The sequence below is a fragment of the Rhincodon typus genome, chromosome 28 (genome assembly GCF_021869965.1).
Source record: "Rhincodon typus isolate 14 chromosome 28, sRhiTyp1.1, whole genome shotgun sequence".
NCBI classification, from domain to species: domain Eukaryota; kingdom Metazoa; phylum Chordata; class Chondrichthyes; order Orectolobiformes; family Rhincodontidae; genus Rhincodon; species Rhincodon typus.
The window spans coordinates 1,177,005-1,202,790 of record NC_063359.1 but is presented as its reverse complement, the minus strand read 5'-3'; the positions used below and the strand labels follow the sequence as shown (position 1 = coordinate 1,202,790).

The 25,786-nt window shown below is 43.5% G+C and overlaps 1 protein-coding gene across 3 annotated transcripts in view; it reads right to left on the bottom strand.

The window, feature by feature from the left end:
• Positions 1–25,786, bottom strand: part of LOC109920828 (rab-like protein 6) — a 124,666-nt gene that overhangs the window by 61,591 nt on the left and 37,289 nt on the right. For all 3 annotated transcript variants that reach the window (XM_048613577.1, XM_048613575.1, XM_048613576.1), the window contains 2 exons: positions 15,535–15,626; positions 14,458–14,598 (listed from right to left, as the gene is read on the bottom strand). In XM_048613577.1, coding sequence (XP_048469534.1) covers positions 14,458–14,598; positions 15,535–15,626 — 233 coding nt within the window. The remainder of the gene's footprint in view (positions 1–14,457; positions 14,599–15,534; positions 15,627–25,786) is intronic.

Here is a 25,786-nt window from a genome sequence, read left to right as displayed (position 1 = left end):
GGAGCCTTCTCACTCGCACCCTCAACTGACTACTTGGACATCACTGAGATCACGATAGTACCATACACTTCTGGTATTTCAGGTATGTAATTTTTGCCCAATTAATTGCAGCATGTGCAATTATGATCCAATAAATTTCAGGGAAGATACTGTTAAACATTATCACTTTTTGTAAAAATGTTAATTTGACTGTAACCGTACAGAAAGCAGCTACAAGCATAGTTGTATAAATCACCTGATTATAAAGCTACAGGCTATAGGTGGAATGTAGACATACATGAACATTCATTGTAAAAACTCAAATACTAGAAGTTTGCAAACAGACAATGGAGATGTGAGAATTCATGCCTCTGAGAGAAACAACAGACAGTAAGATCAAAGGGACCCAGCATGCTCGACATCTTAACTTGGTGCAACCTTTGATTCCTCAAAGTTAACACATTATCATTTTGAGTTTTGGGCTACCTAAGGGAACCTGGTAAAGTATAGACAGTGGGCCGAACTCCAAAGACAAGGCTTTGAGAACCACTCTTACAAGGAGAGCTTTGATCAAGAGAGGACAATGGAAAATGGTACACAGAAACAAAATACTGTTTTGTTTGGGAGTGTACAAGTGCTAAAACCACAATGAACAAGGAGCCTTCTCTCCTTAAAATCTGCTGGTTCACATGCAGACAGAACCATTAGCATCCAACTCCTGATATCAGATGTAGCAACTGCAATGGCTTGAAGCGCTAACTTTATTGCTTCAGGAACAAGAAACTCAAGTAATGGATCGCAAAAAGTACAGCAGGCATTTTGAAGCTTATGGGGATGTTCTTCTTCTTGACTCCCAAAATCCTGTTTCCCCCATCTAAGGCACAAGTCAGTAATGTGATGGAATACTCCCCACTTGTCTGGATGACTACAGTGCCAACATTTAAGATGTTAACACCATACAGAACATATAGTTAAGAATCCCGCTTAACTGACACAAGATCCAAAAACATTCACTCTGTCTACAATTGACACCTTGTACCATCTACCATCACTGTCCAAATCCATAATTACTTTCATCCAGAAGAACAAGGACAGCAGATACATGGGAACATCACCATCTGCAAGTTCCCCTCCTAGTCACTCACCACCTGGCTTCGAAACATATTGCCATTCCTTCACAGTCGCTGGGTCAAACTCCTTAAACTCCCTCCCTAACAGAATTGTGATGCATCAAAACAGTGGTTCAAGGAGATAGCTCACTGTCATCTTCTCAGGAGTACCTAGGGACAGGCAACACTCTCATCCCATGAATGAATTTAAAAAAACATTTTGTCTTATTGGCAATTGTTTTAATTTTTGTATTCATAATTTCTCATTCATAGTTTCTTAGGAATAAAGAGAGAAAGCTGTCAATAATATCTTGTAATTCACCAAGTTTTGACCTGTTTAAACAAAAAATTGACTGCTGGTCTGCTTTAACTTGAATTACTACAAATTAAAAGTGATCTGCAGGAACTATATTAACCTACAATTCTTTGACCCCTAAGCTTATGGAATTGAGGGCAAATTACTGATGTCTGCGAAATTAGTTCAGTGGGAGGTTAGACAGTCATATGTCCGAATTTGTTGTTGATACAAAGTTAGGTAGTAATTTGTACAGTGTAAATTATAGCATAAAATTACAATGGGATATTGTCTAGGTGAATGGCAGATGGAGTTCAATATAAGCAAATGAGAGGTTAGCCATTTTGGACCAAAAAAGGATATATCAGGCTATTTTCTAGGTGGTACGAAGTTAAATATAGTGGATGTTCAAAGAGATTTGGGGGATTGATCTTGAAAATGCCACAAATAGATGCACAAGAAAACAGGAAAGCTAATGGAATGCTGGCCTTTATATCCAGGTACAACACAGTGTCGAGCTGGAGGAACACTGCAGGCCAGGCAGCATCAGAAGTACAGGAAAGTTGACATTTTGGGTCAGGACCTTACCTTTTTAAACAATCCCTTTGCAACTTGAACCTGTGTCCCCTAGTAATAGGCCCCTCCACCCTGGGAAAAAGCTTCATACTTTCCACGCTATCCATGCCATTCACAATCTTATAAATGTCCATCAGGTTGCCCCTCAACCTCGTGCGTGCCAGCAAAAACAAACCCAGTCTATCCAAACTATCTTCGTAGCTAAAATCCCCCAGACCAGGCAACATCCTAAAAAGAATCCCCCTCGTCCTCACGTACCACCCCACCAACCTCCGGATCCAACGCATCATCCTCCGACACTTCCGCCATCTGCAATCCGACCCCACCACCAAAGACATCTTTCCCTCCCCACCTTTATCTGCTTTCCGGAGGGACAACTCTCTCCGTGACTCCCTTGTCCGCTCCACACTCCCCTCCAGCTCCACCACACCCGGCACTTTTCCCTGCAACCGCAGGAAGTGCTACACCTGCCCCCATACCTCCTCCCTCACCCCCATCCCAGGCCCCAAGAAGACTTTCCACATCAAGCAGATGTTCACCTGCACATCTGCCAATGTGGTATACTGCATCCGCTGTACCCGGTGTGGCTTCCTCTACATCGGGGAAACCAAGCGGAGACTCGGGGACCGCTTTGCAGAACACCTACGCTCGGTTAGCACTAAACAACTGCACCTCCCAGTCGCGAACCATTTCAACTCCCCCTCCCATTCCTCAGACGACATGTCCATCCTGGGCCTCCTGCAGTGCCACAACGATGCCACCCGAAGGTTGCAGGAACAGCAACTCATATTCCGCTTGGGAACCCTGCAGCCCAATGGTATCAATGTGGATTTCACAAGTTTCAAAATCTCCCCTCCCCCTACCGCATCCCAAAACCAGTCCAGCTCGTCCCTGCCTCCCTAACCTGTTCTTCCTCCCACCTATCCCCTCCTCCCACCTCAAGCCGCACCTCCATCTCCTACCGACCAACCTCATCCCGCCCCCTTGACCTGTCCGTCCTCCCTGGACTGACCTATCCCCTTCCCAACTCCCTACGTACACTCACCTTTCCTGGCCCCATTCCCGCCTCTTTGACCTGTTTGTTTCCTCTCCACCTATCCTCTCCTCTATCCCTCTTCTATCCGCCTCCCACTCTCTCCCTATTTATTTCAAAACCCCCTTCCCCTCCCCCTTTTCTGATGAAGGGTCTAGGCCCGAAACGTCAGCCTCTCTGCTCCTATGATGCTGCTTGGCCTGCTGTGTTCATCCAGCCCTGCACCTTGTTGTCTAACATCCTAGTAAACCTTTTCTGTACCCTCTCTAAATTATCCACATCCTTCCTGTGGTGTGGTGACCACACTGTACACAAAGTATTCATTTAGGACCTCACCTACTTCTGGCTCCACACATAGATTCCCTCCTTTGTCCTTGAGTGGCTCAACCCTTTCCCTGGTTACCCTCTTGCATTTTATATATGTGTAAAAAGCCTTGGGATTCTCCTTAATCCTCTTTGCTAATGACTTTTCATGACCCCTTTTAGCCCTTCTAATTCCTTGTTTACGTTCTTTCCTACTTCAAGGGCTTTGTCAATTACCATCCTCCTGGACCTTATGTATGCTTTCTTTTTCTTTTTGTCCAAGGTCTAATTGAGGGTTCCAGCACTGGGAAGGACAGGGAGCAACGGGGCCTGCTGAAGAGATCAACTCCCATTCCCTCTTCAGTGAACATAAGATAGAGGAGTAAAGTTATGCCATTCAACACATGGAGTCTGCTCCACCATTTGATCATGGCTGATGTTTCTCAAATGCATTCTCCTGCCTTTTACCCCATATCCATTGAACTCCTTACTTTTATGTGTGTGTAAAAAGCCTTGGGATTTTCCTTAACCCTGTTTGCTAACAACTTTTCATGACCTCTTTCAGCCCTTCTAATTCTGTATTTAAGTTCTGTCTGACTTTCCTTATATACTTCCACGACTTTGTCAGCTCCCAACCTCCTAGACCTTATGTATGCTTCTTTTATCTTTTTGACCAAGGTCCCAACATACCTGGTCATCCAAGATTCACATAACTTGCCATACCTAGCCTTCATTCTCACAGGAATGTGCCACTCCTGAGCTCTTATAAATTGCCGTTTGAAATATTCCCCCATGTCCAATGTGGATTTACCCTCAAACAGCCGTTTCCAATCAGCAGTCTCCAGTTCCTGCCTGATATTGTTGTAATTCGCCTTCCTCCAGTTTAACACCTTCACCCAAGGATTGCTGTCATCCCTATCCATGGGTATCTTAAAGCTCTCAGCATTATGGTCACTACTCCTGAAATGCTCCCCCACTGAAACTTCATTCGTCTGGCTGGACTCATTTCCCAAAACTAGATCCAGTATAACCCCTACCCTGGTTGGACTGTTTACATACTGTGTCAAGAAACCTCTTGAATGGTCCTTACAAATTCTGCCCCATCCACGCTCCTAACGTGAAGTGAGTCCCAGTCAACATAGGGGAAGTTAAAATCACCCACCACAACAATCTTGCTGTTCTTACATCTTTCTAAAATCTGTCTGTATGTTCTCTCCTCTAGCTCCTGCTGGCTGTTTGGAGGCCTGTAGTATACCCGGGGCATTGTGATTTCACCTTTCCTATACCTCAGTTCTACCCATATTGCCTCGCTTCATGAGTCCTCTGATGTATCCTCCCTCAGTAGGGCTGTGACATACTCCTTTGCCAGTAATGCAAATCTCCCACCCCTTTCACATCTCTTTCTATCATACCTGGAACATCCAGTTATCAGTCCTCTCCCTCTTTCAGCCAAGTCTCCATGATCGCAGTAGTGTCATAGCTCCAAGTACTAACCAACGCTGAGTTCATCTACCTTGCCTGTTATACTTCTCACACTGAAATACATGCATTTCAGACCACCTCCCTTGCTCTTTTCAGCAGCATTTCCCTGTCTGTTTTTGTTCTTAATCATGTTTACCTTGGTATCTACCTCTCCCTCAATTTCTGCATCTACTGCCCTACTCCCTGGTTCCCGTTCCCATTCCCCTGCCGCACTAGTTTAAACCCTCCCCAACCACTCAACCAAGTCCCCCCCTACCAGAACCTGCCCAGGTATAATCCGTCCAATTTGTACAGGTCCCACCATCCCCAGGACTGGTCCCAATGTCCCCCGAATCTGAAACTCTCCCCCTCACACCATCTTTTCAGCCACGTGTTCATCCTACATATCCTGCTATTTCTACTCTGACTAACTCATGGCACTAGCAGTAATCCTGAGATAACCACGTTTGAGGTCTTACATTTCAACTTTCTTCCTAGTTCTCTATATTTTGCTTTTAGGAGCTCATCCCTTTTTTTAACCTATGTCATTAGTACCAATGCGTACCACGACCGTTGGTTGTTCATCCTCCCCCTCCAGAACATCCTGCAACTGCTCGGAAACACCCAGGACCCTTGCACCAGGGAGGCAACACACCATCCTGGACTCTCATTTGCAGCCACAGAAATACCTACCTGTTCCACTTACGATTGAATCCCCTATAACTATTGCATTTCTATGCCTATTTCTCCATCCCTCTCTAGCAGAGCAGAGGCCATCCCCCTCAACAGTATCCAAGACAGTATATCTGCAGGGGAATAGCCACAGGAGATTCCTGTACTGCCTGCTTAGCCCACCCTGCTCTGCTCAATGGTCACCCATGCCCTTCCTGCCTGTGGAGTCTGAGACTGCGGTGTGACCACCTCTCTATATGTGGTCTCCATGATACTCTTAAGCAAGATGCCGGCAGAGTAGGATGCTCCTGTCAGAGCTCCTCTGCTCCACTTGTTCTTTTTACTCTTTTTCGCTCTCTTTTCCTTCTTCTCTCCCTTCAGCACCGGAGGCAAATACTGCAGCGGCAGGCAGGTACGGGCAGCAACTCCTCAGAGCAGCAAGCCTCAGGGCAGTGTGGGGAAGAACCTGCAGTAGCACATGGGGAAGCAGCCCTGGAGCACCATGTAGGTAGCGAGTCCCGGGGGCCAGTGGCGAGAGCGGGAGCGGGCAGCCCCGGGGGCCGGTGGCGAGAGCGGGAGCGGGCAGTCCCAAGCAGCGATGAGGGGGAGGTCAAGCCTAGTGAAGATTGTAAGCCCAGCATGGCCAGGCACTTATTGACAGTGATGTTGAACTATTAGCTGTGTTTCTTTGCTTTTCTGCACATTAGTAAGAAGGACTGTAATGTTTAACTTCTTAACTTGCTTTTTTTATTTTTCTTTATACTAAGATTCTGTGCCTAGGTACATTTGTACCTAAGATGGCGCCATAAATGGAAGCTTGAAACTTTTCACTGTACTCCTGCGAGTGAGTTCATGTGACAATAAAAGCTAATGCTAATTCTACTCTGCGCCCTGCGAATGCTCCAGTGTCCCCAGACGCCACTCCAACTCAAACTTGGGCTTCCAGGAGCTCCAGTTGGAGACACATCTTGCACACATGCAGGTCTTGGGCACTGGACATGTGCCCAGCTTCCCAAGCAAGAGGAGCAGACTACAATTTGAAGCTGTCCTGCCATGTCTTATCCCTTTAACTTAATTAATCCTTACAATGGCAAATACTTTTTGCCTAGAACTGAATGCAGTACATCAGATGGTTTGATCAAGGCTTAGTACAATAGAGATGCGGTGTTGAAAGGTTCACTTACATTGCTATTGATTGAAGCAGAAACCATGTCAAACTTCAAGATTAGGTTAGACAGGTAGATGAAAAGGGAAGGAAGTAATACAAGTACAGGGCAGGTCAGTAAGATTAGAACTATTTGGCCAAGAGGATGGAAAATATGTTTAAGGTAATGACATGAAGCAAAAAACCTCAAGGTGACTGATAATGAAAATGCCTTTACAACAAGGTGGTGGTGTCTTGGTGGCAACACCACTGGGTTAGTAATTCAGAACCTCAGGTTAATGTCAGTGACAAGGTTTTGAATCCCATCAAGTCAGATGGTAAAATTTGAATTCAATAAAAAAATCTGGAATCAAAACCTTGTCTAAAAACCTTGGTCAGTTACCATCACTGATATGCTTTAGAAAAGGAAATCTGCTGTCCTTACTTGGTTTGGTTTCACGTGACATCATATCCCACAGCAATGTGATTGACTCTTATCTGCCTCCTGTAAAATAGGGATTTGTAATAAATTCTGGCCTAGCGAGCGATGCCCACATGCCATAAACAAAGTGAAAAAAGATACCTTTCAGAGCATGTGTTAAATCTGAAACATTAACCACCAGCTTTTTGACGTGACCTGTTAGGTCGCTTTTCAGTCAGCCACATACTTGTATGTTAGCACTTCAAAAAAATTTGGCCCAGATACAAGGACAGGTGGTGGTCAGTCAGTCCCTCTGGTCAGTTCAACCACTCAATTAGCACAAGGGAAAAACCTATGACAGAGTGGACATCATCCTCAAATTGAGGTAAAGTCAATGATAGCTATTGTGGTGTGCATTCTAAGGCCTTATATTCATTCGTCTAGATGTAAAGGCCAGCAGTCCATTTGCCTTCACAATTATATTTTGTAACCGTGCACAGTTTTTTAAATCATTATGCACCCAGACCAGCAAACTCCTTTGGATAGCCACCATTTCAAAATTACTATGCTTTCTCCTTTATAAGTCCAATACGGATGAAAGTATTGAAATCCATTTGCCCCAGTTTTGCCCATTCATCTATTAGTGCCTCTTAGTAAGTTGATGCTTCCACCTACACTGGATAAATCAGTCTCATCAGCAAACTTGGATATGCAGCTCTCCAACTGGTCACCCACAGCACAGATCACAGTTTTTAAATGCAATTTGTTTCTGAGCACAGGTACTAACCATTGATGCAAACTGTCCAGTGCACAATACCCTGGTTGAAACGGAACTACATTTAACTGAGTTTTGTGAATTAACTGCAGAGTCCATTTGAGCAGAACTAAGAAGCAATAGCAAATCAGACACACGACTGGGGATACATCACTGCTTACTGAATCATGGGTGGCAAGTGCGTCAAAGTTGGCAGACAAATCAAAAGGTGATTTAACAATACAACAGACAGGACTATGATGGGGTAAATGGCTTTGTGATACAAAATTGTACAGTTCCAACAGGACTATCAATTCTAATCCTAACTGCCCAAGAATATGCAGTGACAGGTCTGAATTGAGAAAGTCTTTTGTGCTTTAGACAAAAACTCTAAGTAAGAGAACATTTAACAAAGGTTTTCAAAGTTGCCTTGAATGACCTCCGTGTGCTGTACACTTTAAGATTCTGTCTTGTGCTCAGGACTGCATTCGTAGCAAATAAGTTGCTTACCGCACACTATAACAACAAGCACCAGACCTGCTTCAGGGCAGAGAAATAAAACAAGAGGGTCAATTAAAAATAGGGGAGGCCTTAGGGAAATTATGTGCAAATGTAATAAGGATTAGGGAAGAATTAGAAGACCATAGGATATGGGAGCACAAGTAGGCCATTTGGCCCATTGAGTCTGCTCTGCCATTCAATAATGGCTGACCTGTTTTTCAATCCTATTCTCCTGCCTTCTCCCCATAAGCCTTGATTCCCACACCAATCAAGAATCCATCCAGCTGTCTTAAATACACTCAATGACTTGGCTTCCACAGCCTTCTGCAGCAATGCATTCCACAGATTCACCCCCTCTGACTGAAGAAATTCCTCATCTCAATTCTAAAGGGTAATCCCTTCACTCTGAGGCTATGTCCTTGGGTCCTAGTCTCTCCAACAAGTGGAAAGATCTTCTCCACATTCACTCTATCCAGGCCTCTCACTATTCTGCAAGTTTCAACCAGAACCCTTGCCTCATTCTTCTAAACTCCACTAAGAGCAGACCCAGAGTCCTCAACTGCTCATATGTATATAAATTATAAGCCTCATATGACCAGAAGTAGAAATATCACAATCATGGCAGTACAGACAGGTATCATATTCTTCACTGTCCAACCAATGAATGGTAATGCAAGAAACATCTTCTGCCATCCTGGTAAATGAGCAAAAGACCAGTGTTATTCAGGCACCTGACGTATTCTTTCTATTCCAGCTTTCATCTAGAAAGATCGCATTATTTTAACACAATAACTTCACAGTTCTACAATATAAATATATACAAGATTTTCCCATGCTCTTGTGGCACAGTGAGAATCTCTCTACCTCTGGACCAATAGGTCTTGGTGCAAGTTCCACCTGCCATTGAGGTTTTCACATTCCTCTCAGTCTTTCCTTCTCCTCCAGGCTTCCTCTGAGCATGTTGCATGTTTAACAATGGCTTTGAAGCCAAAGTCATGTGAAGAAACTCAGGTGATCAAGATGTTTCAAAAGCTTTTTGTTTTCTCATTGTCATGAGTTTTCCACAAGAGAGACTGAGGTTGATGGAAATGAGCATTTCCTGTCAAGAGTAACATCACCCAATACCAGCCTGCCTGCTGCTCAAGTCCTAATCAAAGCCTTTACTCCTTACAGACGTGATAATCCTGAGGCTCCAGTTAAGGCCATCACAACTACTAGGTGAAGCACCACATGCACAAAGATAGAGCTCTGCAGGGCTACAACACTATAAGTCAAATCAGTGATAGCTGCCTATAATTCACATAGCGCTATCTGTATATTTACAGGGCAGCAGTTCTGACAACATTAAAAATCTGACCATGAGTAGTGAACATTAACTCAGACATTTATTCTTAATTGTACATGATGTCATTGGCACATTCACAGGTTAAACCGGCAACAACTTGGTCTGGAGACCAATGAACATCACCTCATTTCAAATCTGCTGCCACATGTGAACTTGTCTCAGTTCGTGCTCTCCTCAGCGGTCAACAAACATGGTCAGACAGCATTAGAGGAGCAGGAAAGTCAACATTTCGGGCTGAAACTCTTCGTCAGGACTTGGGAGGCGGAAGGGAGCCAAGTAGTAAATAGGGTTGGGCAAGGGGGACTGGGGAAAGGTAGGTGGGATGGTGATAGGTGGATGCAGGTAAAGGGTTATAGTGATTGGTCAGTGGGAATGGTGGAGCGGATAGGTGAGTAGGAAGATGGAAAGGTTAGGTCAGATCAGAGAGGCGGAAAATGGGATAAGGCTGGGGGTTGAAGGAATTTTGAAGCTGGTGAAGTAATATTCAGGTGCTTGGGCTGTAAGTTCCCAAGGTGAAATATCAGGTGTTGTTCCTCCAGTTTACGTTTGGCCTCACTCTGACAGTGGAGGACACCAAGAATGGACATGTCTCCAGGAGAGTGGGAGGGGGAATTAAAATGGATGGTGAACAGAAAGTCGGGTTGATTGATGTGTGCAGAGTGCAGATGCTCCATGAACAGGTCCCCTAGTCTGCTTTTGGTGTCCCCGACCCGATATAGAGGAAACCACATCGAGTGCAACGGATGTAATAAAACAGGTTGGATGAAGTGCAGGTGAATCTCTGCTGGATGTGGAAGGGTTGTTTGCGGCACTGGATGGACGTCAGAGGAGAGTTGTGGGGCAGGTGTTGCACCTCTTGCTGTTGCAGGGAAAGGTACTGGATGTGGAGGAGAGGTTGGTGGGGAGTGTAGTGCTGACAAGAGAGTTGTGAAGTGAACAGTCCCTGCGGAAAGCACACGTGTGGGGAAGGAAAAATCTTTCTGGCAGTGGGGTCTGATTGTAGGTGGTAGAAATGTCGGAGGATGATGTGTTAGATTCGGAGGTTGGTGGGGTGGTATGTGAGGACTAGGGGGACTCCATTCCTATTGTTGTTGGTGGGGGAAGTTTGAGGGCAGAAATGGGGGAGGTACAGTTGAGGGCGCATTAATTAGAGGAGGGGAAATTACAATCAGTAAAGTAGGAGTCGTCTGGGATGTCTTGGAATAGAACGCTTCATCCTGGGAGCAGACGCAGCGGAGGCAGAGGAATTAAGAGTATAGGATAGCATTTTTGCAGGAGGGCTGGTGAGAGGAGGTGCAGTCGAGGTAGTTGTGGGAGTCAGTGTGTTTGAAATGGATGTCAGTGGTGAGTCAGTTTCCGGAGTTGGAGACGGAGAGGTCCAGGAAGGGTCCAGCTGAATTTGAGGGCGTGGTGGAAGGTGTTAGCGAAGTTGACAAACCACTTGAGCTCCTCGCAGGAGCATGAGGCAGCAGCGATACAGTCATTGATATAACAGAAAAAGTGGTATTGGACGGTACCAGCCTGGTTGTGGAAGAGGGACTGTTCCACAAATTCATGCCCTCAAATTCTCCTGAACTATTTCTGACACCTCCCTCCTTTTCCTGGACCTCTCTGTCTCCATCTCCAGAAACTGACTCACCACTGACATCAATTTCAAACACACTGACTCCCACAGCTACCTCAAATACACCTTCTTTCACCGACCCTCCTTCAAAAAATGCTATCCTATACTCTCAATTCCTCCATTGCATCTGTTCCCGGGATGAGGCGTTACACTTCAGGGCATCCCAGATATCCTCCTACTTTAGCGACCATAGTTTCCCCTCCTCTGTAATTAAGGGTGCCCTCAACCACATTACCCCCATTTCTCACACTTCTGCCCTCAAACCCCCTCCCCCCAACTATAAGGATAGAGTCCACCTAGTCCTCACATACCACACATCAACTTCCAAATGCAACACATCATCCTCTGACATTTCCACCACCTACAATCAAACCCCACCACAGAAAGATATTTCCTTCCCCACACATCCGCTTTCCGCAGGGATTGTTCACTTCACAACTCCCTTGTCAGCTCTACACTCCCCATCACACCCAGTAACTTTCCCTGCAACAGCAAGAGGTGCAACACCTGCCCCACAACTCTCCTCTGATCTCCGTCCAATGCCCCAAACATTCCTTCCAGATCTGGCAGAGATTCACTTGCACCTCATCCGACCTGATTTATTGCATCCGCTACTCCCAATGTGGTCTCCTCTATACTGGATCAGGCAGACCAAACACAGAGTAGGGGACCGGTTCACAGAGCATCTGTGCTCTACGCGCATCAACCAACCCGACCTTCCGGTTGCCATCCATTTTAATTACTCCTCCCACTCCCCTGGCAACGTGTCCATCCTTGGCCTCCTCCACTGTCAGAGTGAGGCCAAACAAACTGGAGGAACACCACCTGATATTTCACCTTGGGTGCTTACAGCATTTGAGCCTGAATATTGACTTCACCAGCTTCAAAATCCCTCCACCCCAGCCTTATGTCATGTTCCGCCTCCCTGACCTGACCTAACCTTTCCATCTTCCTACTCACCTATCTGCTCCACCCTTTCCACTGACCAATCACTACAACCCCTTACCTGCATCTACCTATCACTATCCCAACCTACCTTTTGCCAGCTCCCCTCCTCAACACTACTTATTTCTGAGCTCCCTTCCCCCTCCTCAGTCCTGACGAAGGGTTTCAGCCCGAAATGTTGACTTTCCTGCTCCTCTGATGCTGTTTCACCTGCTGTGTTTATCCAGCTCCGTGTTTAATGACTCTGACTTCCAGCATCTGCAGTCCTTACTGTGTCCTCTCCTCAGCAGTATCTACTAACCCCTGCACTGGTTCCCAGGCTTCCAACTTCTCAAGTTTAAAACAATCTGCCTTGATGTTAAAATTTACTCACGGTCATCCACTTTACATTTCTGTAACCTCTTCCTAAAATTTCACCCCCATTCTCAAACTCTCCAGACCTTTCACTTCTTAGGCCTCCCACTCCTCCAAATTCAACTTCCACCCCAACATTACTGTGGTTTTAACTGCTTAAAATTCATTCCCTAATCTGTTTTACTTTTCCTCTCAAAGCATTCAAGGCTCTGTAAGCATCAGCCAAGTAAGATAGCTGGGGCTTAAGAACATTAACATAAATGTCCTGGCTGACATTACAGTGCAATGCTGTGAGAGACAGTTTTTTGACCAAGATCCCACCTGTTTTTAATCAGGTGAATACAGAAGATCCCCTGGCACTAATTCAAAGAGGAACAGGGAGTCCTCCCCTGGTGCTCTGGCCAATATTTATCCCTCAGGATACCTGCAAATTGACTGCCGACATTCCTACACTGCAACAGTTACTGCATTACAAAATGTTTCATTGGATACAAAGAACTTTAAGATGACCTGAGGTCGTGAAAGGAGCTATTTATATACAAGATTTTCCTTCTTATTGCTGAAAAAAGACATTTTCTTGAAGCTTTTAGTCTTAAACTCAACAGAAAAATTCACAGGAATACCAACTCTATGGGAAAATCAACTTATACTGCACTTATACAGGGAGAATACATTGATGTTATTGCAGCAAATTACTCCTTCTGAAATCCGGCGCAGACAATTTAGCCATGCCAAACCCCAAACGTCTCCCTGTAGCCTTGCACATTCTCCCTTCAGCGATCCCTTTCCACTCCCTCTTAAAACACTTGATTGGACCTGCCTCCACCACAACCTCAGGCAGTGTATTCCAGATTGTCCCTGTATCAACCACCAAACTAATCCTGAATACAAACCAAAAGAATTGCAGGTGCTATAAATCAGGAACAAAAACAGAAGTTGCTGGAAAAGCTCAGCAGGTCTGGCAGCATCTGTGGAGAAAAAAATCAGAGTTAATATTTCGGGTCCTGAGTTCTGAGGAAGAGTCATTAGACTCAAAACTTTAACTCTGATTTTTTCTCCACAGATGCTGCCAGACCTGCTGAGCTTTTCCAGCAACTTCTGTTTTTGTATCAAACTAATCCTACCGGGAAGTGGTGATGCAGCATAATGTTACTTGGTGAGTAATCCAAAACCCCAGTCTATATACTTTGGGGACACGGGTTTGAATCCCAGCATGGCAGATGGCTAAATTTGAATACAATAAAAATTTGGAATTAAACACTAGGCTGACAACAACCATTTAACACTGTCAATCGTTTTAAAAACCTATTTGGTTCACTAACCTCCTTTAGGGAAGGAGATCTACTGCCCTTACTTGTGACTCCAGAGCCACACAATGTGGTTGACTCTTAACTGCCCTCTGGGCAATTAGAGATTGGCAATAAATGCTGGCCTAGCCAGTGACACTCTCATCCCACAAACAAATAAACTCTCTCTACCCTTGAATCAATCCCAAATTAATCCCATTGCACCACTCTCTCCAATAGCCCACATCAAACCACAACGTGATACCAATGTTTTGTTCTCTTTCCACAACCCTGAATCAATCCCAAACTAAACTCACTGCCCTGTTCTCTTCCCACAGCCCTGCATCAATCCGAAACTAATCCCACTGCTGTGTTCTTTCCCCACAGCCCTGTATCAAACTAATCCTACTACCCTGCATCAATCCCAAACTAATCTCACTGTGCCACACTCTCCCCACAGCCCTGTCTCAATTCCAGACTAGTCCCACTCATGCAGAGAGATAAATTTTAATGGGATATAACATATAGCACAGACTTGTTAAAGGTCTTTTCCAATTCAGTTTGTCAGCCAACATTCTATTTATTCGCACGTTTTCACAAATCACACTGTGATCATTCAGGTGGCACTGGTGCAGTGAGTCAGTGCTTGTCATACCTGTTGCTACTCTTTATGAAGTCTCTGACATCATCAGGTAGAATGACCCGATGCTCTCCCATGTCACGGTGGTTCCCAAGCACACAGACTGGAATGTGGTCTGGCACTTTTGGGAGCTCCTTCATGATATAACTGAACGTCCTGCAAAAGCAAAGGAGGAAACTAATCAACAACTTTCTCCCTACTGACTAAGCTAGTCCATTCACATATTAGAGCAGTTATTACATTGCTGGTCTGGTAATCCAGAGACAGCAAGCCCAAATCTGGAAATTAAATAAAAAGTCACATTTGTAAAAAACGATGGTGAAGAATGTGGATTATCAAAGCCAACTGCTTAAAGTGGCAACAAGGATGGCAAAGTCACATTTTCCAATCACTATGCAATGAAGTAAGGCTCCACAGATAGGAAGGTCTTAGAAAACTATCCCTACACTAACCAAAACTGAAGGAACACTTAAAATAAATTACATGAAGTATTCATCCTTAATGATGAGGCTGTGGACTTTCTACACATTAAAACATCACAAGAATCCAATCTTGTCAAATATAACATGATCAAAAGCAAATCACCCAGGGTTCTGGCAGAGACAGAAGTGGAATTATCAATGCACAATTTCAGGGAATGTTCAGATCTGGATCACCAAATCACCCTTAACCTCAAGGACCGTGTTCTCGAGGGAGTGAGGGAGTAGAGGTGGTGGGTTCCACACAGAGTTGGGCGAGGGGGGCAGGTGAAGGGTGTGAATTCTGGGTGACGGGGGTTGTGGGAGAGGTGAAGGCTGCACATGCAGTGTATCTGCAGTCACAGTACTGTGATCAGACAGGAGCAAGGTGGCCTATAAACTGATTGTTAGGTTGTTTAAGGACGACTCTCTAAGTACTGCTTCCACATACGCCACAACATCAAAACAGGGCTCTGCACAAGGTTATTTTCAGCAGTCAAATTTAATATAGCACATTTGGTTTAAATTCATTAAGTCTTGGAACATCTGAGAGTGTCAAATCTGGAGCAATGAGTTTTACATTCACAGACTCACACTGGACGGACACCTATTGTGAACGCTGAGATATGCTTACCACTGCTTGGTGATGTCAAACATCATGATAACACCATTACAGTTCTTGTAGACATCGAGGAACTCTGCATCCAGAGCCAGCTCTGCATCCGACTACCAAAAGAATATAACGAGGAGGATTAGAAAACAATTATCGATATTGTGGAACACAGTGAGTCAATCTTGCATTCAAAGTAAAGCTATATCCTTAGTCAGTTAGGCCCAATTTACAAGGAGTAACTATTCTGTTCTGGGCACCATTGCTCCTTCCGGAGGCACTGGCCATGCAGGGGCTGGAGCACAAATCTACCGGAGAAATACTGGCGCCAAAAAGTCAAAATTGTGATGTATTGCATACTGGTAGTTGTATTTATTAAGTAAAGCAAATTGAAGTATGTTATAATTAAAGAATTTTACAGAAAGCTATTTTCTCAGAGGCAGCATCCTGAACCAAAATTCACACACTTGAAATTCAAGGCAGGCAATTTAGGAATGATAAAAACTGAAAGAACTGCAGATGCTGTAAATCAGAAATAAAAACAGAAATTGCCGGTAAATCTCAGCAGGTGTGGCAGCATGCGTGCTGCCGAACTCTGAAATGTTAACTGATTTCTCTCTACAGATGCTGCCAGGTCTGCTGAGCTTTTCCAGCAATTTGTGTTTTCATTTGGGGTGGCACGGTGGCTAAGTGGTTAGCACTGCTGCCTCACAGCGCCAGGGGCCTGGGTTCGATTCCAGCCTTGGGTGACTGAGGCATTTGCACATTCTCCCAGTGTCTGCGTGGGTTTCCTCCCACAGTCCAAAGATGTGTAGGCTAGGTGGATTGGTCATACTAAATTGCCCATAGTGTTCAGGGATGTGTAGATTAGGTGGGTTATAAGATTGCTCTACCATTCAATGAGATCATGGCTAATTCTCATTTTTAAACAGCGACCCTCGTTCTAGATTATTGCACACAAGAGAGAATATCCTCTCCAGATCCACCCTGTCCAGTATAGATAGATTCACGATCAATATTCACAGAATGTAAGGCTGTATCAAAGGTCATTCCTTTGAGGTCTTTTCTAATCAACCTGTTCGGAGATGTTTTTACACATCTCTGAAGCAAGTGGGACTTGAACCCAAGAGCCCCTAGTTCATCTCTTGGCTGGGCCAGCATTTATTGCCCATCCCTACTTGCACTGTAGGAGGTGGTGGTGGTGGTGAGCTGCCCGCTTGAATAGCTACAGTCTTTTGTGTGTGGATAACCCATAATGCTGTTAGGGAGGGAGTCCCAGGATTTGTAACCTAACCACACTGAAGCAGTGATGATATATTCCCAGGTTAGGATGAAGAGAGGCTCATAGGGAAACTTACAGGTGATGTCTGCTGCCCTTGTCCTTCTAGATCGTAAAGATCATAGATTTGGAAGGCGCTGTCAAGGGGTCTTCAATGAGTTGCTGTACTGCATCTTTGTAGATGGCATACAGTGCTGTCACCATGCTTCAGTGGTAAAAGGAATGAATCCTGAAAGTGGTGAATGGAATGCCAATCAACTGGGCTGCTTTGCCCCAGTGTCAAGATGTGAGTGTTGTTGGAGCTGCATCATCTAGACAAAATGAATTTGCCTTGCTTGTAGGAACAGCAGAAAAATTAATAGTGTGTTCAAAATAAGGGACAAAGATGGTTATTCTGCCATCCATCCAGTCTGAGCCAAAGTTTAATGGAGTACAAAATGTTGCAGAATTTTGCCATCACCACTGAATGCAGGAATCAGTTTTAGACAGATTTTTAATCAGCAATGGAATCAAGGGTTATGGGGAAAGGATATGAATGGGGTGTTGGGGATTATCAGGTCAGCCGTGATCTCACTGAGTGGCTGAGCAGACTCAAGGGGTTGCATGGCCTACTTCTTCTCTAATGGTCAAATTTTAGGGTTGATCAGTCTGTGATGATGATTACGATCCTGGTATTAAACACAATTTTTGCATTTTACTACTTTGATCCTTACTTCAATTGCAACACAGAACCAAAAATTGATTACAACACAGAAGGTCATTCAGCCTGTTGTGTCTGCACTGAGCCTCTAAATTCACTTCAAGCCACTCTTCCAGTCTTCTCCCCTTAAACCAAAAATAATCTCCCTAACAAATACCATTCCAATTCTCATTTGAATGTATCGACTGACTATGCCTCAGACATTGCCTTCCAGATTCCACTGTGCGAACATTTCTCATGTCATCATTGCCTATTTTGCCAATTAGTTTAAATCTTGCCCTCTAATTTTTGATCTTTTCACCAATGGGAATAGCTTCTCTCTATCCAGTGCCTTTTCAGATCCCTCATGATTGAGCAACTCAACAAATCTCCTCTTGATTTTCTCTTATCCAAGAAACATAGCTCTAGCTTCTTCAATTGATCCATGTAACTGAAGCTCCTCATCTTTCGAATTGTTTGCATGGATCTTCTCCTCGTTCTCTCCAGTGCCTCACTTTCTTCCTGTTTTGCTCAATATTTCAAGCAATTTGGTTTATGTGCTCAGAGTTTAACTTTAGCAGGATTTTTGGCTGCTAATATTGCACTCAACAACCTTTTGTTATACCTCAAAATTTTGCTCTGAACTGAAGATTTTAAACTTAAAAACATTTTTTAGGAGAACTGATAAGGTCTCGATGTTTCTAGCAGCATACTCTGCTCATCATTGGAGGAATGACTGGAGCAGGAGAAAGTAGTGGTTGCATAGAGAGCAAAACCATGATGATGCAAATGTCTCTGACCTGAAACTCTGGTTGTCAGCTACTCCTATCAACAGGATAGCAAATTCAATCGAATCAGGCCAGAGATAAGCTGGAATTCCACACCAACAAACCTGGGCTAGCACAAGCTCTATAGGCTCACCACGTGACTACCAGTCAAATCGGAGTTAGGCTGTCCAAGGGCATAAAATCATGGACAACTGGGTAAACCATGATTTGACATTGCAATTTCCCTGTGAGAGGATTACAAAGCTTGCAATTACAGCAAAACATTTGGGTAAATGCTAAATTGTTGCTGATTGGAGTAAGGAACCTGTCACTGCTGAGGTCTGTCATGTCATTTGGCATTTTTGCCCGTTTGTAGGCAAATCAGGTTACATAGGGCCTGCCTCATGGATCTTGAAACTCTACTTAATGCAAATTTATGGTGGATCCCTTGGGTTTCAACCTACAGGAAATTTACTGTTGTGAAGGATGTGAATATGGGCAGGACCCTACTACACTACAGTTTTTGTAATAGGTCAGTACATACTAATATTCTTGCTGCTAACCTACTGACTGTGCAAACTAGATGGCAGTGAGTTACTTAGGTAAGTGTAGTCAGATCTAACAGATGCAGAGGCCACTATCTTGAGATAGTGTAGTGTTTGAATTTCTCTATATCATCCTCGAGGTATCTTATATACCAGTGTGTGATGACGGAGTCTAGAGTTGGACCACTAGATGTGGTCATTAAATATGAGGAGTAGAAAACCCTCATCTGTTTTAAATTTATTTTCAAACACTGACCCCTACTTCTAGATCCTCCTCAAAGAGGAAATATCCACCATGTCAATGCCTCTCAGAATCTTGAGATCTGGAGTCAGCTTCCCAGACACTATTTCATGCGAGATGGAACCAATGTATATTCGACCAGTGGACAAAGTCCAACACAAATCACCTAAAAAGCTCCATGCCATCCTTCACAACAATAAGAAACTAATCTTACAATAAACCAGCAATTTACAGCATACTATGTGACTGTGGACTCATTCACATTGGTGAAACAGATATAGTCCACATACTAGATCCAAAAACTTCAGTATATTTGAAGGTCTGAATAGGAACAAGTCCATATCAAACACAAACTATTCAATAACCACCATATTCAATGGTCCAAGTCTAGGTTTATTTATCAGTGACATATGGTGACATACATCAGCAAATGCATTACCAAAGGTCATCTTGCATTCATGAGGACAATTTTCAAAAGCACCAAAAAGAGGAAAACCAACATTTACAGTGTGAGATGAGAGTACAGAAGTTAGCAGGTGAACTCTGATACAGGTGTTACCATGGTAAAAGTGCAGCAGTTGATGACAATTAATTGCCAGGCTTTCTTTAGATATTCAACCACACTTGGTGAATAAACCTGAACATGCAAAGAAATTAGACTGTCAACCCCAATGCAGGATTCAGTTGGACTCTCAGTGTGGTTTAGTTGGGTATACTGGAACCCACGTATATTAATACACGCATTCTGAAAGAACATCTGGACACATTGAGCCTGTTCCAGTTCGTAATAGATGACAGACATTTGCTCATTCATTTCTCAGGGCAATGCCTGACCAGTCAACTGCCTGGTTTAAAATTTAAACAAATCATTAACTGCTGCATTCTCCACAGTAACACTTCTGCCAGAGTCTACTTGCTAACAAATTAGCACTCTCTTCTCATCCAGTATAAATGCTGATTTTCCCCTTTATTGATATTCTTGTGAATTGTCTAGAGAAGTGCATAATGAAGAGTTACAAAACGTTCTTACAGCAACACACAAGTTCAATCTTATCAAACAATTATTTGCATTACCATAGTCAACCAATCAGCAGCAAGAATGTCAATGCCTATCAACCTATTACAGACACAAGAACCTGACCAGCAGTAAGAGGCTACCAAATATTCCGTCCTCCACAACACCTAATCCCTCTTTTACCTGTACCAGTCACTCTTTCAGATAATGGGTAGACAATACTGCCCAAAAAGTCAAGACCTACCAGTCTTCCTTCAGATTGTTGTTTTAAGTAAAAATTGCTCTTTTTAGAGCAAAATCTTCCATGGTATAATGGGAACATCGCTTAACTCCACGCCATCATTCTCATCATGGAAATCTTCACATCTCTTTTGAAATTATGACACCTTCCATGCAGTCAGATGGACTAAATTCAGCTTCTAATTCCTGCTGCACAACATTAATGCCACCACTCTTTTCCTGATGTGTGGTAACAAACCGATGCAGACGCAAGTAATCCTAAGGTTTCAGCCGCAGTAGGCAAGGCCCTTAGTAATTCTTCCCTTACCTTCTGAATACACAGAACAAGGGACTGCACTGAAACACCTCTCCATTAGCACCACTCTTGTACTCTATTCCTCAAGTAATGGAGAGCTGACCATCAGGGAGCCCAAAGCCCCAGTTTCAGCTCAAAAACAGCACTGAGGCAGTTTAAGCAATTTCTTTAGTGAACTGGACATACATGGATTGGTGAATACAGTGCACTCCTGAACACAGAGTGCATAAGTTTCACTGTATTAGTCACTAGGAAGTGATCTTAGACAATCTAAGAATTAGAATTCACATGAAGATACAAAAATGTAACTGAGAGTGATTGAGAAGGCAACAGCGAACAACTGCAGACTACTGCAAACAACTGAAGCTGCAAGTTTTTGAAACAGGTGAACACAAATACAAAGTGTCATCACATCCACTCCCAAATCTGGAACACTTGAGTCATTAGCTAAAATAGCATTTCACATCTTCCATTTCTCCTTAAATCACGGAACAGCAATTAAAAAGATTGTTATAAATGATAGATGTACTACATTTTTCATTTGGTCATTTATAATAATACCAGATATACAACATGCCTGGGATATTTCAACAGCCAATAACTATAAAGTAATATGCCCATTTCTTTTCACAAATATCTGCAAAGATTTCCAACATGACAGAACATTTTGTTGCATCGAACTTTAAAATGCAGGTCACATTTGGTGCAACAATTTCAAAGCCAACTGATACTACAGCTACTTTTCACTGTTGGCAGATCATACAAATATGTGAATTAGCCTGTTCTGCTGTTCAATAAGATCATGGCTGATTTGGTTAGACCACATTCCCACCTATCAACATTTCATCTCCTTGCTCATCAGGAATCTGTCTTAAAATATTCAAAGACTCTGCCTTCACCATGTTTCCATGAAGACAGCTCAAAAGATTCCCCTCTCAAAGAAAGTTCTTCCACATCCCTGTTTTAACATGGTGACCTCCTATAGCAGCCCCTAATTCCAGGTTCTTCTACAAGAGGAAACACCTGAGAAGACCCTGCAGGATCTTATCTGTTTCAATCAAGTTGCCTCTTACTCTTCTAAACACAGTGAATACTAGCATAGTGTGTCCAACCTTTCCTCATAAGACAATCCTCCCATCCAACAGAAAATGAAGAACTGAAGATGCTATAAATCTGAAACAAATACAGAAATTGCTGGAGAAATTCAGCAGGTCTGGCAGAAGGCCTGGAGAGAAAGCAGACAACGTTTCAGGTCCAGTGACATTTTATTAAACTTGACATTTTCTCAAAAGTAACTGCAGCTATATGTGTTTGTTATATTTGGCGGGGGGGGGAATTCCGGGTGGTGGTGGGGGGGGGAGAGAGACAGAGAGACAAAAACGAGAAAATAAACAATAGGTGGAGATGGTGCCAAGACAGATCGAGCGAGAGTGAGACACACACACACGCGCAGAGAACACCAGTGAGGCCGACAAAGGAACAGATACTGATGAGCTAGAAGAAAGAAAAAGTTGCTAATGGGGTCCGTTAGTGGGTGAAAATGGGCTGGCTGTGGTGAAAGCAGCTCGTGTGATGACAAGACCTGGTGTGTGGGGGTGGGGAAGCTGTCAGAACAGTCCCTCATTTTCCATTTGGTGGCCTCGCACCCTTTGGAACTCAATTTCAAATATAATAATTTTATTGCCTCAGCACTTCTTCCTTGTCATTCTCCCACCTACTGTTCTCCCTTCCTAGGCTCCACCTCCATCTATCGTTTATTCCTTCTCCTCTCCCCATCTTCAGCATATATACTGATCTTTTCCTAGCTACAATTGGTTCTGAAGAAAGGTCACTGGATCCAAAACATTAACTCTGCTTTCTTTCCACAGATGCTGCCAGACTTGCTGAGCTTCTCCAGCTATTTGTGTTTTTGTTCCCATACCAGGCTTTTGTCCAATAAATCTTGTCTGAACTGCTTCCAAAGCATTTCCTTCCTTAAATAAGAAAATCGATGCAGTACGTACTCGAGTTGTGGTCTCACCAAAGCCTTGTATAACTGAAGCATAACTTCCTTACTTTTGGATTAAGTTAGCCTGGTGATCAACAATAACATTCTATTAGCTTTCCTAACTACTTGCTGCACCTGCACACCGGCTTTTTATGATTCACGAACCAGAACACACATTCATCTGCAACTCAGACCTCTGCAATCACTCATTTTTGTTTTCTTTCTGACAAAATGGACCAATTCAAATAAATAATGGAACCTACTCCAAATTTAGGAAATTTTGTAAAATGTAAACCAACAATGTCACTACTTCTTTTAAGAATCTGGAATGATGTTTAACAGTACTCAAAGGACTTGTTGGCCTGCACTTCAAAAGACTTGATCAGTCTGAGTTGACAGGTGTGTTCTTTGGTTAGATCAGCAGATCGTTGTCTGTAGTGTTCCTGGTACGCTTCTTTTCGGTCGAGGCTATCTTGAAATCCGTTGTACAAGGAACCCCCAGCTTCTGTCACGACATTACAGATTTATTACAGAAACACAGCACTCACAGACCAGTCGAACCAGGAACAATCCTCGTCACAATGGACTTTGGCACTCTACACCAGCATTACCCACGATGATAGCATTGATGCAACAGCCTCAGTACTCAACACCAACAAATGCCAATTTCGAGACACCATCCTACAACTCATTCGCTTCATCCTCGATCGCGTCTTCACCTTCGACAACTAGTTCTTCATCGAGACACAGTGAACAGCCATGGGGACCAAATCTGCACCCCAATATGCCAACATTTTCATGCACAAGTTCAAGCAAGACTTCTTTGCTGCAAAGGACCTTCAACCAATGCAATACACAGGATACAATGACAACATTTTCTTCCCCTAGACTCATGGCGAGGAATCACTGAAATGACTATATAACAATATCAACAAGTTTCATCCCACCATCAGACTTTATATGGACTACTCTTCAGAATCAGTCTTATTCTTGACACATACACCTCCATCAAGGACAGACAACTCAATACCTCAGTCTACTACAAACCCACAGATAACCTCATGATGCTGCACTTCTTTAGTTTCCACTCTAAACAAGTTAAAGAAGCCATCCCCTACAGACAAGCCCTGCATATACACAAGATCTGCTCAGACAAGGAAGAACACAACAGACACCTAAAGATGCTCTCGCAGGAAAGGGATACGATGCTCAACTCATCAATCACCAGTTCCAAAGTGCCACAGTGAAAAACCACAACAAGCTCCTCAGAAGACAGACATAGGACACAATTGATAGAGTATCCTTCATCATTCAGTACTTCCCCAGAGCACAGAAACTACACTATGTTCTTTGCAGCCTTCAACATGTCATCAATTACAATGAACATCTCACCAAGATCATCCCTACACCCCCACTTCTCATCTTCAAACAACTGCCAAACCTTAACAGACCACTGTTCGTAGCAAATTACCCAGCCTTCAGGGCAAGATCAATCACAACACCACACAACCCTGCCACAGCAACGTCGGCAAGTCATACCAGATCATCAACATGGTCACTACCATCACACATCGGACCACCACCCACATGGCAGATACTCACGTGACTCTCAGTCAATGTTGTCTACCTCGTACGCTCAGGCAAGAATGCTCCAAGCTATGGTATATTAGCGAGACCGTGTAGACCCTGTGGCAATGGATGAAGGGACACTATATAACAATCACCAGACGGGAGTGTTCCCTTACAGTTGGGGAACACTTCAGCGGTGGAGGGCATTTAGCCTCCAATCTTCGAGTAAGCATCGTCCAAGACAGCCTTCGAGACACAAAACAATGCAGAATCGCCCAGCAGAAACGGATAGTCAAGTTCCATATCCATGAAGACAGCCTCAAACGGGATCCTGGGTTCATGTCACACTACAGAGAACCCCACCGCACAGTTCTGTATTTGTAAAATCTTCCTTACTGTCTTGTTTTGACACCATCACCTTGATAACTTGTTATGACCTCTCTACCTTAACGAGTATTACAGTTTTGGATTACTTGTTACTTTGGTTAGACCCTCAACATGCGACTCTAATACTTTTCATGTTAGTCCAGCCATTTGGTTGGTCTCCAACACCACCTTATTTTTAATTTTTTGCCATTATCTCTCTGCCTCATTTAATCGGATTATATATTATCCCTTCACTTACTATTTCAGCTGTTGACACTTTATTCACATTGTCTGATACTTTTAATCACCTGCAGAGACTTATTATTCAGCCTATCAACACTCCACTCGCACCATTTGTATGATCTTTTGATCTCTCCGCCTATAAATCTGAACCTGTAATGCTTTTCTTCACTTCATGGGATGAAGGGGCAGAGCTCCACAAGTTATGATTTCAAATAAACCTGTCGGATTATAACCTGGTGTCGTGCAACTTCTGACCTTATATAGGTTTATGAAATCATAAGGGGCTTAGATAAGGTGAATGACAAAGATCTTTCACCCAGGGTGGGGAAAGTTCAAAACAAGGGGGTATATTTTTATGATGAGAAAGCGTTAAAAATGACTTTTTCACAGAGGGTGGTGCGTATGTGGAATGAACTTCCAGAGGAAATGGTACATGCAGGTAGTGACAACATTTAAAAGATGTGGAGGTGCCAGCGTTGACGGTAAGTCTTAAAAATAGGCCCCCTTGTTTTGAACTCCCTCATACTAGGGAAAAGATCTTCGCTATTCACCTTATGTATGCCCCTTATGATTTCGTAAACCTCCAAGGTCACCCCTCAACCTCCTATATCTATGCTGTTCCAAAATCAATGATTTATATCCATAAAACCACAAACCTCTCTACTCTTCAATACCTCTTCGAATATTATTCTTTATATTATGTTGCCTCTCCTTGGTCTTCCAAACAAAATGAAACACTTCATACTTGACAATTCTCAAAAATATTGTCCACCTTTCTACTAGCCCATCTATATTCTCTTGAAGTCTATCACTACTGTCACAGTGCACAATATTCTCAAGATTATGTCATCTGCAAATTCTGAAATTATTCCCCGCACTCTTATGTCTAGTCCATTAATATTGATCAGGAAAACGTGGGCCAAATCAGAACCCCTAAAGAATTTTCTATATCTTCTTCCAGCCTGAAGGTAACACATTAACCACAAAGCTGATTCCTGTCATTCAGTGAACTTGGTTTCCGTGTCACTACTATCCCTTTTATTCCACGAG